General features: G+C 36.2%; 1 protein-coding gene across 1 annotated transcript in view; it reads left to right on the top strand.

Annotated features, from left to right (window-relative positions):
• cobl (cordon-bleu WH2 repeat protein) overlaps nt 1–15,965 on the top strand; it is a 112,056-nt gene that overhangs the window by 32,748 nt on the left and 63,343 nt on the right. Inside the window, 1 exon segment of the mRNA XM_042740501.1 lies at nt 15,580–15,774. Coding sequence (XP_042596435.1) covers nt 15,580–15,774 — 195 coding nt within the window.

Below are 15,965 nucleotides of genomic sequence, written 5' to 3'. Positions count from 1 at the left end.
TGTGTATCTGATATGAATAAAACGTGTGGAATTATAATGGAAAGGATTATTATTACCTCTTCCATAGACATCCTGTCTGAAGCCAGACATGGTTAACAAGCTAGTGTTCCTGGCAAAGGATCTGTAGAAGTTGTGCTGCCTGTAACTACCTCTGTTCTGTTAGTAGCAAATGTATTTTCTGCATACAGTTATGTGATCTTTTGAAGAATATAAATGTTGTTGCACTTCAATGCACTTTCAATGTTCCACCAGCTGCTGCATTTGTTATTTATTGTTAAAGCAGAGCTGCAGTAAAAGGTTTGATTTGTAATTTATTTTTTGGTAATTTATGTTAATGTTGATGACTTGTTCTTAAAAATAAAACTATACTTTCCACATTTGTTTGTATTATGATCTTTTTATTTTTCTGAGAAATGCTTGGTTTTCACCGAACACGTAGTCATATCGTATTGTATCGATATTGAGATATCTGGCATGAAAATCGAGATATGAAATTTTGTCCATATCGTTCAGCCCTAGAGCATAGGCTGTCCCCCTCCACCCTTAAGGTTTACGCTGCTGTTATTTCGGCCCATCACGACCCCATAGAGGGGAGGTCAGTGGGTAAGCATGATCTGGTCGTCAGGTTTCTTAGGGGGTCCAGGAGGTTAATACTCCTAGGTCTCCCTCCCTACCCTCTTGGGATTTGGCATTGGTGCTAAGAGCCCTACAAACTGCCCGCTTCGAGCCTTTGCAGTCAATCGAAGTTTCTTTCTATGAATACCCTACTCCTGACTGCATTGGCCTCCATCAAGAGGGTGGGGGACCTGCAGGCATTTTCGGATCCCATATGTGTATTTCCACGGTACACCTACTAAGGCTGCATTTCCCCTGGCAGACCACGTTCTGCCGTCTCTCAGTGATGCAGCCATGAGCCATCTCAGAGACTTCCATGTGCATTAGGGCCCCTCAGGGTTACTCCACGTGAGTAAATGTCACTTAACCACTTAACTTAACCAAATGGAAGGGCACGCTTTCCCAGTGTTATTCAAGTCCTACTGTTGGGATGCGAGGAACAACTGTAGTCGACCTTCTCTGTGTAGAGCTCGGTCCTATAGTCTGCCTTATAGGAAGGATCATGAGGCCTACACAGGGTACTGGAGGGGGCAGCACCCATGGCGTGTTGGTAGGGATCCCAATTCGTTGGTCATCACCGACGTGACGTCGAGAGTGAACGACTGAAAGGGAACATCTCAGTTACATATGTAACCCTCGTTCCCTGAAGGAGGGAATGGAGACGTCCCGTTGCCACAGTTGCTGTACCACTGCAGAGCTCCCGGGTCACCGACTCGGCTCCTCAGCGAAAGCATGAATGAATGCAGTGCACCTGCTGTCTCTTATACTCACGCTGTGATCATCGGCAGCCGGATGCAATAATCACATGCCAATGTGACGTCTCCGTTCACTTCTTTAGGGAATGAGGGTTACATACGTAACCAAGACGATATGATGAACGATTTATTTAGCCAACCATATTGTTCGACATCACTGAAAGCACTATTATGTTTTGGTTAGGGCTACAATGACTAAACAATGAAATCTTTGGGGAAGAAAAAAAACATTTGGAAAAAAAGGGATGTTACAGAATGAACCACAGTGGAAATAATTGCACAATTCAAGTTGTGCAATACATGGGTGTGGAAATTAAATACTTTTAATTCTTTACATTTGTTTATAATTTACCATATTGAAATTTTAAAATTAAATAAATAAATAAAAATTAAAATAATTAAAAAGCTTAATCTATTAACAAGATAAAAATTTGTTGAAGCATTATTCATTCATTCATTAATGCAACTTTTTTTTTTTTTTTTTTTTGCAAAGTTTCATTAGATTAATTTGCTAGTGAAAGTTGTATGCTTTTTTTTCCTGCAGATGTTTATGTTAACTGGAGCAGAGAGTATAGTGTACAGGAAGGGCGGTGAGGTGGGACTCTTGGGAGTTTGTTTGAATCCTGATTTGGGTAGACGGTCCCTTTAACTAATCTGCTAATCAGGCTGGTGCTCCAATAGTGTGTTGAAAAAGGATAAGTAAAGGCAAAGAGACATGCATGCACAACTGATTAAGCATGATTTTAACTGCAGCAATCTGTAATTTCTAAACGTGTTATAAACTTCATTGTGTAATCTCAGTAGATAACTCAGGTTAATTTTAGCCTTTGCTCTCTGACTATTGTTTTCATTGTGCTGCAAGTGAAAACTGTAAAGTTCTTTAAAGTGGATTTATAAAAAGGGTTGCGCGTGTCCTTAAAAAGTCTTAAAATGTCTTAAAGTTTTCCTACATTGAAAAAAAAAAAAGTTTCATTCATCATCCAATTAAAAAAAATTAGAGTAATGATTCACATCTATATTTTTTAACTTGAGCCAATGAAAAGGCAAGTTATTTATTTTTCATAGGCTCAAGTTAAAAAATATAGATGTGAATCATTACTCTACATTTTTTTAATTGGATGAATGAATTTTTTTTTCAGTGTAATAAAAGACCTTAAAAAGTCTTAAAATGTCTTAAATTCAGATTCGATGGGTCTTAAATATTTTCTGTCCCATTACTGCACAATATTTCTCCTGACAGACCCAGTGACCTTTTACAATCATGGGACAGACAGATATTCCCCCGCTGTTGTTACTGCATTCTACGGTTAGCTGACCAGCCTCCTAGCTAGTTTAAATGCAGGGTTACTGAAAAATGGCTCAAGAATTTTACTTGCCTGACCGGACAAATTGCCTGATTAAAACTTAAGTGACAAAAAATAACCAGTGAAGCAACGAAACCCGAGAATGATTCTTTTGAGTTTATTACATTCACAATAAACAGCGATAGATAATGGATAGTGTATTTCTGGTATCAGTATCGTGCTGTTTACGCTCGCGCTGCTGTCCGTCTCTTTGTAAGATATACTCATTTGATTTGATTTCTCCATAAAAATATGAAATGAGCAAAAGAGCTGAATGGGACAAAGGTAAAAATTCAAAATGTTGAGTTTTTTATTTATAACGATGTAGTTAAGCAACATACCATGACAGGGGAGCTAATTGCAGAATATTCTCACAGTTGCAAATGTTAAATTGATTTTTAGTTAAACAAGTAGTTAAGTAGTCATGTAATTACGATACTTACATTTTAGACACAATATTGACTATTTTTTCTGTTTCACCAACTAAAATAGTTCCAACTTCCAAACAAAGATCACAGCAGAAGTACTGCGCAATCTCCAAGCACGCAGCGGTGTTTTGTTACTAAATGGTTCAGCGTTTTGAACGAATCTATTAACTTAATGACTCAATATTTCACTCATTGAATGACTTATAACAACCTACTGGTGCGTTTTGTATGTTTAAAAGTACGTATTTTCCCCCAACATTTCTTATTTGTATATTCAAAATTGTATTTAAAACCTTAATCTCATAACATCATTAATTGCAGCTGTAATTTTGCAATGTAAATTATTTAATTTGTTTGGTATAGAGCAGGGGTTGGCAACCTATGGCACGCATGTCAACAGTGGCACACAGAGGGATAATCACTGGCACACGAGCAATAGGGAAAACTGCGTACTGACATACATTTTGAGGTAGCTATAGATGTGCGCGTGACCACTGCACATACTAGGCGCTTCAGATCAAAGCCTCAGTGGTCTAACAGCGCTCATCAATGTCAAAATAACTGAGGTGGCCAATTAAATCAAAGTTGGCAGGGTCTAATGTTCACAGAAGCAAGTCACGAAGCATCAGTTAAAGAGAGCGAGGTAATTTTATAGATATGTTTTATGATAGAAATGTTAAATGACTGACAGCTATATCAGTGATTGAAAATTTACTCAAATATGGCCATTTTGAGAGAGAGAGAGAGAGAGAGAAAGAGAGAGAGAGGGAGATGTAAATTCTCTACGTCTGTCTCTCTCTGCAAACAATGAAGCTGAGTTTAGTTACTTAAAGGGATACTCCACCCCAAAATGAAAATTTTGTCATTAATCACTTACCCCCATGTCATTCCAAACCCGTAAAAGCTTTGTTCGTATTCGGAACACAATTTTAGATATTTTGGATGAAAACTGGGAGGCCTGTGACTGTCCCATAGACTGCCAAATAAGTTACGCTGTCAAGGTCCAGGAAAGTATGAAAGACATCGTCAGAATAATCCATCTGCCATCAGTGGTTCAACCGTAATGTTATGAAGCGAAGACAATACTTATTGTAAGTGAAGAAAACAAAAATAACGTGTCTCCTCTGTGTCTCTCCATATCACTGTATGCTGTCTTCTGTATCAGCCGAGCCACAAGGATGCGCTGTTTCTACATGTATTTAGCTTTGATGTGAAAGAAAACAGCGCATCCTTGTGGCTCGGCTGATACAGAAGAACATACCCAGTGTGATATGGAGAGACACAGAGGAGACCGTTGACAAAGGAATTATTGAATGAGAAATGATAAAGTGGGGGGTGGGGGTTGTTTACTGTAGGTTAGTCAGAAACCTCTCTGACCAATTTTTTTTTTTCCGCAATTTACACAGAACACAAAAAAATATGTAAAAATCAAGTAAATAAGAGATTCATTATGTAGTTAGTCATTTAATATATCAGTAGTTTTCACATGAGTAAACTCAGTCAGTTGCGTTATAAGGGGAGAACCCTTTGCTCGTTTTCTCTACATAATACATCCACAATTTGAAGAAAAGTTGTGTTTGTCTAAGACCAAACATTCACAAATGTGAATGTAAAAAATTACGATAGTACATCTGTTTAATTGTTCTGTGAGTCATTGCTATGATTGACAGTGATAACTAGCATTGGACAGAACAAAACATCTGACAAGCCAGTGTCAAAATAGACCTGTCCATTAAGTGGTGCAGAGCAAATTCAGAATAACAAATCTACAGCAGCAACAAGTTTGAGTTGGCTGAATACAGTTGAAATCAAAAGTTTACATACACCTTGCAGAATCTGCAAAATGGTAATTATTTAACCAAAATAAGAGGGATCATACAAAATGCATGTTATTGTTTATTTATTACTAGGGCTGGGTATCGATTCAGATGTCTCGATTCGATTTCGATTCACAAGCTCTCGATTCGATTCTCGATTTTTTTTTATTTATTTTTTTTATTATTACATTCAGTGAATATAGTTTTAATATGCTATTTATATTTCTAAAAAATAAATGAACAGTAAACATCATTTTACAAATGGTGAATTTATAAAAAGAAATTAAGAGCCACAGGCCTGTATTTTAAACCTTTTTTTGTATAGGGTCCTTTTTTAAACAATAATAGGGCCATATAAAATGTTCTTAATTTTTCTGGTAATCAGATGAAGGCATAAAACAATTGAATTTATCCTAATCAAATGAAAAGCCCTTTTATTTTTGGGGGCAAACAAAGTGCTGCACAACAGAGGTTGACTGTTAAAAAAACAAAACAAATGTGATAATTCCTTTAAAAATATTTATTATTATTATTAGTAGTAGTAGTAGTAGTAGTAGTAGTAGTAGTAGTAGTAGTAGCATTGTTGTTACATTGAGTATATTTTTGACAATTTCTTCACATGAAACTAAACTTTTATTTTGATGGGTTGTTGTGAGGAACTTGCAGCTGCTGTGTATGTGATATGATGGTAGTTTTGTCAGATTAAACGGTAAAATGCTAATGAAGTGACTCTCAGAGCAGCTGGGGATGACATTTGTGTAATCATATCATCATAGTGAGACGACAGAGGCTGCAAACACAGCGAGCGTCGTCCGCACTCGTGTAAACAAAACAGTTTTAATTCATTCATTCATTGCGGAAATTATGGCGACTTTATGCGTGATATCAAATGTTTCTGCAGATTTGTAGTATTACTATAGAATTTTACCTGAGCATTGCAAATCGCGCATATTGCTTTATTCTTGGTTCTGGTCAACAGTATCTCGACCATGATAAGCACTGAATGAGTGACAGGCTTTCTGTTGTAACACTGCGCAAGGTAAATAAGAGGGTGACACCTAGTGAAGAAGACTAATGAAAAGATTCACATGAATCAGATCTTCTTTTAAATGTTTGCTGAAACAAATACCAGAAAATATTGATTCGCAGCTTTTGAGAATCAATATCGAAATTCAAAATGTTGTTTTTTTTTTATTTATAACGATGTAGTTAAGCAACATACCATGACAAGGGAGCTAATTGCAGAATATTCTCATTTTAAAAAATGATTAATCGAAAAAAAAAAAAAATTTTTGCCCAGCCCTATGTAGTACCTACCTGAACAAGATATTTCACATAAAAGATCTTTACATATAGTCCACAAGAGAAAATAATGGTTGAATTTATAAAAATGTCCCCATTCAAAAGTTTACATATGCTTGAAACGATGCATTAAGAGGTTGGTGGGTGAAAACGTGAGAACAGAATGAAGATGTGTACATTTTTCTTATTTTGCCTATTTTATTTGCTTATCATATTTTTTCATTTAGTACTGCCCTTCAGAAGCTATAGAAGATACTTATGTTTCCCAGATGACAAAATAAGACAAAAAGTCCCCCCCCCCCCAAATGACTCATGAACAACTATCACAAAACAAAAAAAAAAACACAGCTGTGGGTCATTCAGGTAACAACACAGTATTGAGAATCAAGTGTATGTAAACTTTTGAACAGGGTCATTTTTTATTTACTCTTACGGTATGTAAACATTGCTTATGTGAAATATCTTATTCATGTCGGTACTAAAAATAAACAATAAAGTACATTTTTTATGATCCCTTTTATTTTGGTAAAATAACATTTTGCAGATTCTGCAGGGTGTATATCAACTTTTGCCTTCAACTATAAATTTAGCAGCTTCTAGAGTCAACAAAACTATTTGACGTTCTTTTTAAGGCAGTGTTAAAAAAATAGTTTTTAAATTAAATCTAAAAACATTTTGATACCTTTTTCACATATGATGAGTTTGAATCCCTGTTCTTTTCACTAACAAAAAATACTCTTACATTATACATAGAATGTTATGTTATTTTATGAAGTTCTTCTTTCTGAACATATTTGGTTTGTTGTGTTAACTGTTTGTGGCAAATGTCAGTCATCTGGATACTCCATATATACAGAAAATTTGCATACTGTGCACACATGAATACTGTATACTGCAGAAATAGTTGGAGGAGCAAATTACAGAGTGAAAATGTATCAATGCAGTGAAAGACAAGTCATCTTAAAAGGAGGACAATGTCGATCCATTAGTAACCCAGTCGCAGTGAAGGCTGTGTGTTTGGAGCTGGCAGCTGAGAAGCTGAGAGTTTCCTGCTCTCCCAGGGAAGCTGGCTCACGTCTAAAGGGCTCTTTGTTGGACAAGGTGTGCGATCTGAGCAGCCACTGAGCTCGGTACAAAACCACACTTTCAAAATGTCCTGTTCCTGTCAGCACCGGAGGTGTGTTCTTCCACACTTCCACACATAAGAGCACTATCCCAGCAGGTGCCAAAGTTTTCCTACAAACATGCCTTTCTTGGGCATAACTACTAAAAATGAGTTATATTTCGCCGGAACTGTTGGTAAATCTTAATAATCTGATCTTAATCCTGAATATTGCATTTTTATAAATAATTAAATATTCATAAATATTATTAATTCATATTATGAATTAATTCATTTTATGATGTATCATAGATATTTAATAAATGGAATATATTTAAAAGAACATGCATTTTTTATGGTGTAAGGCAGTGGTCCCCAACCCCCGGGCCGCGGACCGGTACCGGTCCATGGGTCATTTGGTACTGGGCCGCACAAGAAAGAATAAATATCTTACATTAAAGCTGCAGTCTGTAACTTTTGGCGCTCGCGTCTGGTGGAAGAACATTGTAGCCGGAGCTACTTCTCTCTGTTTACATCTGTGGCGAGTCACGCAGGTACTGTGCTACTCTGCAGCATTGCCGACCCCAACCAGACTAAAATAGACAGAATATAAACACTTATTATATTTGTATCGTAGTGATTCAGGATAAGACAAAAACACGGTTTGGAAAATGGATTCATGATGTACTTGCTCATTATATATATATTTTTTATATATAAAAAAGTGAGCGTTAGGGTTAGGGGGCAGAGAGGATGTTATTCATGTTATGTTGTTGGCGCGATGTTACGAGGTCGCTGCTAATAAAGTTGCATACGAATACACAGTGGATTTATGTTTATTAAAATTAAAATTAAATTTATGCATTTACCAGACGCTTTTATCCAAAGCGACTTACAGTCCATTCAGGCTATCAGTTTTTACCTATCATGTGTTCCCGGGGAATTGAACCCCCAACCTTGCGCTTGGTAATGCAGTGCTCTACCACTTGAGCTACAGGAGCACTATTAGTATTATCATTATATTTACAATATACCACAGTTTTTATGCCAGTCGTATCATTTTATTTTGTTGTATTTATCCATCACACCTTAAAGCCCGGTCCGTGAAAATATTGTCTGATATTTAACCGGTCCTTGGTGCTAAAAATGTTGTGGACCGCTGGTGTAAGGCACTATCAAGATATTACAGTGCCTTAAAGGTACAGTTTACTCAAATATTAAAATTCTGTAATCATTTACTCACCTTAGGGATGGGCGATATATCGCATGCGATTGTCACGCGCATTTCGTCAGTAAAGCCGGTTCCCTGATTACCGCTAAATCGCCATCACCTGCTTTCAAATGGAGCGGCTTTTAATATACAGAGCCGTAGATCACTGACAAACTACGCATATCGCGTTCATTATCGCAGATGAATCACCTTCGATAATGAACGTGATATTGCGTAGCTTGTCAGTGAACTATGGCTCTGTCTATTAAAAGCCGCTCCATTTGAAAACAGGTGATGGCGATTTAGCGGTAATCAGGGAACCGGCTTTACTGACGAAATGCGCGTGACAATCGCATGCGATATACTGCCCATCCCTAACTCACCCTCATGTTGTTAAAACAATAAGACTTTTGTCATCTTCATAACAAATGTTCTCTCATAGTTCTTGTCCATACATTGAATGTTGACTCAACCCAAAATTTCAAGTGGGAAAAAATTCATAAAGACATTGTAAAAGTAATCCAATGGTTTTGTCCAACTGTAAAGAGACATGTAATGAACAGATTTAATTTAGACATATATTCAACTGTGCATGCTTCACACACAAGAACAAACCTGATTGGTTCTTGTGAGTGAAGAAAGCATATATTAATAATACTGTTAACCATTAATATTTAATCTGAGCAGAATGACTTGGATTGACATAAGGGTGAGAAAAAGATGATGATTTATTTATTTGTTAAAGAAAACTTTTTTTAATTTGCTTATTCAGCCTTGAAGCAAAGACATCAAATCTCTTGCAATTCAGTCACTTCATGTACTCTGTCTCATTGAAATCATTGTGTTTTAGAATTCATTCGTTCTGTTTTGGAGTACCTGGTCATTTCATTGACAGTCCCGGGGCAGAGGGCATTCTTGGTTGCATAATCAGTAGAATGACACAGTGTGTTGATAACAGGCATTTTGGCACAAGTCTTTTTTAATCATTAACTGGGCATGCTCGAGGTCCAAGCACTTTGGCATTCTCACAGGCTCTACGCCTCTCAGTGTCTTCCAGGATCATAGTCGCTCCATGTTCCAGTAGTTCGTCTTCTGTGTGGTTCCCGGACACGGACTACAGACAGACTCTCACGGCTTCTTTGACAGTAGTAGGATGGTTTTATCTACTGCTAATATTTGTACTGCGGAAAGGGAATTTGCTTAACTGATCAGTTGAAATGAAAAGAGCGCTTATCAGTTCTCAGTATATTTGGGTGTCGGTGTGGCATTGAAAGTAAAAGAGGTTTTGTGGTATGATGTTTGAGGCCTAGTTTATGAAATACGGGTGAAATATGTATTCTTTTGACTTAAAAGGAGGTTAATGGTTTACCAGTTCCCCCTTCATGGTCGTGACAGAGATTGTTTTGAAACAAGATATATAGTTATATGTTACTGTCTGTGCTTACATTATGATTCATAACAACTTGGAGAAAACAACTTAGTTGCTTAGCAGTGTCATAGAGCAAATAACTGTTGGTTAGTTTGCTTCAATACATTACATTTCTCATATTTCAACAAGTTTATACGGTACTGAATATGCTTTTGACCTGTTTATACAGTAAGAAAAAAAAAATGTCATCGCTGCTTCACCTCACCCACCACCCAAAAACTCTTAAAAGCTTTTAGTTAGTCAAAACAGGGTTCCTACACAGTTTGGAAAAGTATGGAATTTGATTTAAGTAATTTCCAGGTCATTCCAGGTTTGCCCCCATTTAGTTTTTTAAAAATCTACTGAAAGGTTTGAAAATTTGAGTCTGGAAATGTATGGAATTTTGAAATGGAGAATGTGTAGGAACCCTGTTTTGGAGTTTTATGGTTTTTTGAAATGGAGTTTGTGTATTTCTTTAGAGAGTAGTTTTTTTTTTTTTTAGGTTAATGATTTGAAATATTTTCTGTTTAGATTTTTTTTCTCTCTCTCTCTCCAGATGTTTTGATTAATGAATTAACATTGATCATTGATTATTTTTTGACTGGCTATGAAATGTGTGTAATTTGGAAATGTAGATATGAAGACATTTCTAGATTTCTGTGTATGTGGTTGTTGATTATCTGAAGGTATTCTATTATTGTTTTTCAGATTGCCCATTCCCTCTTCTACTTTATTATGTAATGTCAGCTGATAGAGTTTTTGATGTTGTGTTTTTATGGTCAGAAAGGAGGAGTTCAGTCTAATCTACCAGAGCGATCTTGACTCAGGCTTGAAAAAGATAGGCCTATGTTTTATTACTGCAGTGTGACATAATATATTATCAACCTTTATTATTGACCTTTTAAGCATTGCAACTTTAATGAAAACACTGATTATATTTCCTTAAATGTACATTTGCTTGTTTATGACATCATGATGAGCCTACAGTAGATTGTGATCTTAAAGGTTTTGTAGTCTTCAGTAGTCTTTTTTTATGGCCCAACCATTTGAAACATTGATCCGGTGTTTATATATTTATACTACTGTAGTTGTCAACCATTCATATTGTTATATTAATTCAACAATGCAAACTCAGTTTCTGAGTTAATATGGTTTACTAGCTTTTTCAATACATTCTACACCATTTTTTTCAGTGTATTTACTACTTGTTCTTTCTGCCATAGCAGTGTTTTGGCTATTAAGTGATTCTTTCATGTTTTCGTAATTGATATGCTGCTTAACCAAACATGCAATGATATTAATGCCACAGCTAGTGTAACTAGTGCAACACATTCTCACTTCTAAGGCGTCAAATATTGTGGCTAGGCAGGAGTCCTGCACATCACCCTGTTGATGCCAAAGCAACCCACTGGTGTTGTTATACTGACACACAGCAGGGCTTGTTCCATCACTATGCTACTTGCTCATATTGACTATTATATAATTACAAAGCAAAACATTCTCCTGCTTCTATGTGTTCATATGTATTTGTCATAAAACTGCATACACAGTTTCCGTTGCCATTTATTTTCTTTTGGGTGGGGTTAATTTGTTAGGTTGCAGCCTAGGTTGTCAAAATACAATACAAATACAATACTCAGATTTCTCTAAAATACTCAAAGTCTGATTGAATCATATAAACAACTGTTTTGTGATGGCTTCATCTCTTTTCAGTTCATTTTGGCATTAGGTTGAGGCAAAGGAATCACATCATCACATTTTCTCAGTGGGTTTTAGTATGAGACAACATACAGTAATGGCACCTTTGCGTGACATGCACCAGCACTTGACACTTTGAGCTTGATGCTCTTTGATATGCATAAATTTGTTTATGATCAGTAAACAATAGAGTATTATGTCATAGGTGGGATTTCAGGGCATCCCATTAGATACATTCTGCTCATCAGGTACTAGTGCTGTGTTCGATACATTGTAGAGCTGGGCAATTTTCCCGATTTTATCGATTTATTTATTTTTTAGAAATCAAGAATCGCGATTTTGAATGGAAATATTACCAAATGTTAGAATTAGACACTTTGACGATATGCCGGTGATAACAGTAAAGAGGAAAGAACGATCCACCCGCATGTCGAAGCACGTGACTAACCGCTCGCATGTGACACACTCAGTGAAGGACCATAAATATAGTGCTAAGTGCCATTCACACGGAATGCGCTTTTGTGTTGACAAAGATGCGACGTGGACAGTGGAATAGGTAAAACTTGCAAAAAGATGGGAGTGAACTTCTTTTAACTTGAGTGCCAAGTTTTCATGCTTTCATGCATGAGACAGACACTGCAATAGACACGAGCGCAACAGTCAAACACATCCATGTTTACACAGTAAAAACAATGGAAGAGCAGAAGCAATCGAATAAAAAAACCCATAAAGAACTACTACTGTACGTCTGATATTTCGTGTTTCCATCATGGTGACAGGCTGAAAGCTGCTGTTGTTTTTAAAGAACATGTATAGTTAATAATAGTCTACTGGTGTTATACCTTCATTCATTTTGAATTTGAAATACCTTGACTTTTGAGATTTTCTAAAAAAAAAAAAAAAAAAAAAAAAAAAATCCTTGTATTATTTCTGAACACATAATATGTATAACAAAAGTTTGTACAATATGTAGTTGTAGTTTTTGCATCTTTTCTGCAAAGATATTTAACCCTCTGGGGTCTAAGGGGTTTTGGGGCCTGGAGAAGTTTTGACATCCCCTGACTTTTGTGCTTTCAGTTGCTTATAAACATATACATGGCTAAAGTCTAATAACACTGTATTCAGTGCAAACTGGGCTACAATAATATGTAAATAGCATGCATGTAAATGATTGTGTTTTTGAGAAAACAACGTTTATGAGTGGTTAGTGAAAAACTACAATTTTGAAGTCACTGAAATAAGGTCATAAAACACCTAGAGAACATTTGTTCACAAGACTGTCAAACATGGACCTTGTAGCCTAGAATTTTGCTTCAAAATGATTTGAAAATCATCTTGTTTACTTGCTCACAGAAAACAGAGAGGCTTTTATAAGACACTTTTTGTTTCGAAAAGGGCATATGCGAGTAGGTGTGATTGACCATGAATATTAGTGTGATTCACACCTGAGAAGACAAAGACCCGCATAATGAGCTGCATAATAAGCCTTTCACTTAGGTATGTGACTGAGAGGGAAGAGTTACAAGAAAGAATGTATAAATGTATATATTTTTAGGTTTGTAGTTTATTTAGAATATATTTAATTATCCCACAAAATAAGTTCACTTGCGAGTGCAGTTAAACAGTTTATTAGGAACAATCAAAGCTGAATTTTTAGCATCATTACTCCAGTCACACGATCCTTCAGAACTCATTCTAATATTCTGATTTGCTACTAAAAAAAAAAAAAAAACATTTATTATTTCACAATATTACTGCTTTAGCAAGTGCAACTTTCTGTATTTTGGATCAAATAAATGTAGGCTTGGTCAGCAGAAGAGAATTCTTTACAAAAACATTAAAAATCTTACAGTTCAAAAGTTTTGACTGGTATTGTGTCATGTTGAAATATATTAATGACCATACCTGGCACATACCTCATATTACTTTTATATCTTATTGCTGTCTATGTTATACGTTAGAACATAAAAAAAATAAAATAAAATAAAAACATCCTGGCATTGTGAAACATCAAGATGATGTAAATGAAACTTCATAATGTTTCACTTGATTATACATTTAGTCAGGAATTATATTTTGGAAAACGTAACTAGTAAAATGTGTACAAGTTATATGAAAACTAATACAAGTGGATTAATAATAAAAAAGACTTACTCATGTTTATGATCTCTGCTGGTTTAAGCCGCTTCATTCTTTTTTTCTGAGGTAATCCAAATCTTATTCCTCTCAGCACGTCTTCTTGGGGTGAATTATGTACCGGTATTTTTCCTCTCAGCACGAAGCGGACAGTAAAATAAAAATAAAAAACTTGAACAGTCTCACTGCTTTGTTTGCTGTCATGTGGGCATTTACACGCTGCGAGCTTCACGTTGTCTATTATAATATCAATAGCGCATTGAGTGCATGGGCGTGGTCACATTAGATATAATGAAGGGAGACATGAAAGACTGGACTTTATCACAGAATATTTGTTTTCGATAAGACTTGCTTAGTTTAAAAGTAGACATGTCAAGCTTTCTATAGATATATTTCTCATGTCTCTTTTTTCAGTATTTGCTGAGTTACAGTTCATTTTAATGACGCTTTTCGAAATGAAGATCACACAGAACCAAGGCGTCAGACAACGCGCCCTGTTTGTTTTCTTTATTTTATAAATGCACAAACTTTTGTTGTTATTATGTGTGTATACAAATAAGTAGACCCTTTACAGATTCGACTGATGTATAGCTCTTATCTGTATGATCAAAACTGAAAGTGTAATTAAGTTATTTTTAGGGTTATCAGGAGAAGATGCCACAAAAATTTTATTTTTTAAACGAAGAGAGTGTGTTAATTTGTGCAATGATAACCTACCAGCAATGTAAACATTTTTTTTATATATATATTTTAGAATGAGTACTTTAAAATATAAATTTATTAGAATGAGTAGCCTATATTACTTTTATGGGCTTAAAAGCAAGATGCAAACATTCAGAATACCTTGTGGGGAGTGCCCAATGTAAACATGAAACATATGTCATTACCTATATTGTACTGAACTGTGGTACAGTTATGGAGGCCCTTCATAATGCAGAGTTCAACTGCTTGCTCTGCCAATAGTTATGGCACTATAGTATGCAGTGTTTCATAAAAAGCTGTTTTACTAAATTCTGCTGAGATGAAATTCAGTGCAGTCCTGTATCGTGATACGTATCGTACCGTGACATCTGTATCGTGACATGTATCGTATCGTGGCCTCTGTGTCGTGATATGTATTGTATCGTGACTTTGCTGGTGATACAGTGTTTATATGCAAAATCATTTTTTTGCCAGCAGGAGGCGCTTTAAGAGCGGGAGAGATACAGGATTCTCTGGTAACGGCTGTAAAGCTGCGCTGAGCTCACAAACGCTGCTCTATCAAGCATTACATGCAAAATGAAATGAAAATGAAATCGAAAATTTTCTAAATACAGTCGGTTTCCTTCTGAAATACAGTGATATAAAAACACCCGCATAGGCGTTTGATTTTGACACATGCAGTGCTCATGTTTATTCAATGAAGTCAAATCCTTTTGGAGAATCTATTTGTGGCGGTCAGTTTTGATATTGTGGTGGCCCGCCACAAATAAATCAGTGTGTGGGAAACCCTGTGATACACAGCCCTATCAGGTACTATGATAATGTATGATAGTGCCTGAAGGGTGACCTTGAATTTATAAGCAATTAGTCTTTCAGTTATGATATCAGGTTTATTTCAGTATCAGTCTCCAACAGCATGCCCACAGGCCAAGTATGGACTTTCTAATACATGCATACTGTGTAGTCATTGGCACAGACACCCTTTTCTGTGTAACTTCACTGCCACAGCACATAAACATTGAACTTAATCCTTACTCATTGCTCCTCTGATTTTACTCGACAGGAGGAGAATGAAGGCCAAGGCCCCCCCTCCACCTCAACCCCCTCAGCCTGCCCCCCGCAGGATCTTCCGTAATGCCGTTCCTGATGGAGGAGGATCTTCAGGGGGAGACAGCAAGGAAAACATGCTTCGACCCTCTGTGGATCTCCATATCAGTCTGCCTTCAGGGTACCAGACCACCGTCAGTGTGGATGGCAGGTGAATACGCTCTGTCTGTACATTTTTTTTTTTTTTTGGTTAAAAATTATACGAAATCAGTATTTGAGCAAGTACATAAGCAGCCAGTGTTCAAAACTATCGCCTTACTTTAGCCTGATTCACAACGGTTAGCTTATAATGTTTTCTAATTTGAGTGGTATGGGTAGGTTTTAACAGGAAATTTGAGCATG

This window comes from Cyprinus carpio, chromosome B16 (genome assembly GCF_018340385.1).
Source record: "Cyprinus carpio isolate SPL01 chromosome B16, ASM1834038v1, whole genome shotgun sequence".
NCBI classification, from domain to species: domain Eukaryota; kingdom Metazoa; phylum Chordata; class Actinopteri; order Cypriniformes; family Cyprinidae; genus Cyprinus; species Cyprinus carpio.
The sequence above is the reverse complement of the archived record's forward strand: the minus strand, read 5'-3'. Positions and strand labels throughout refer to the sequence as shown.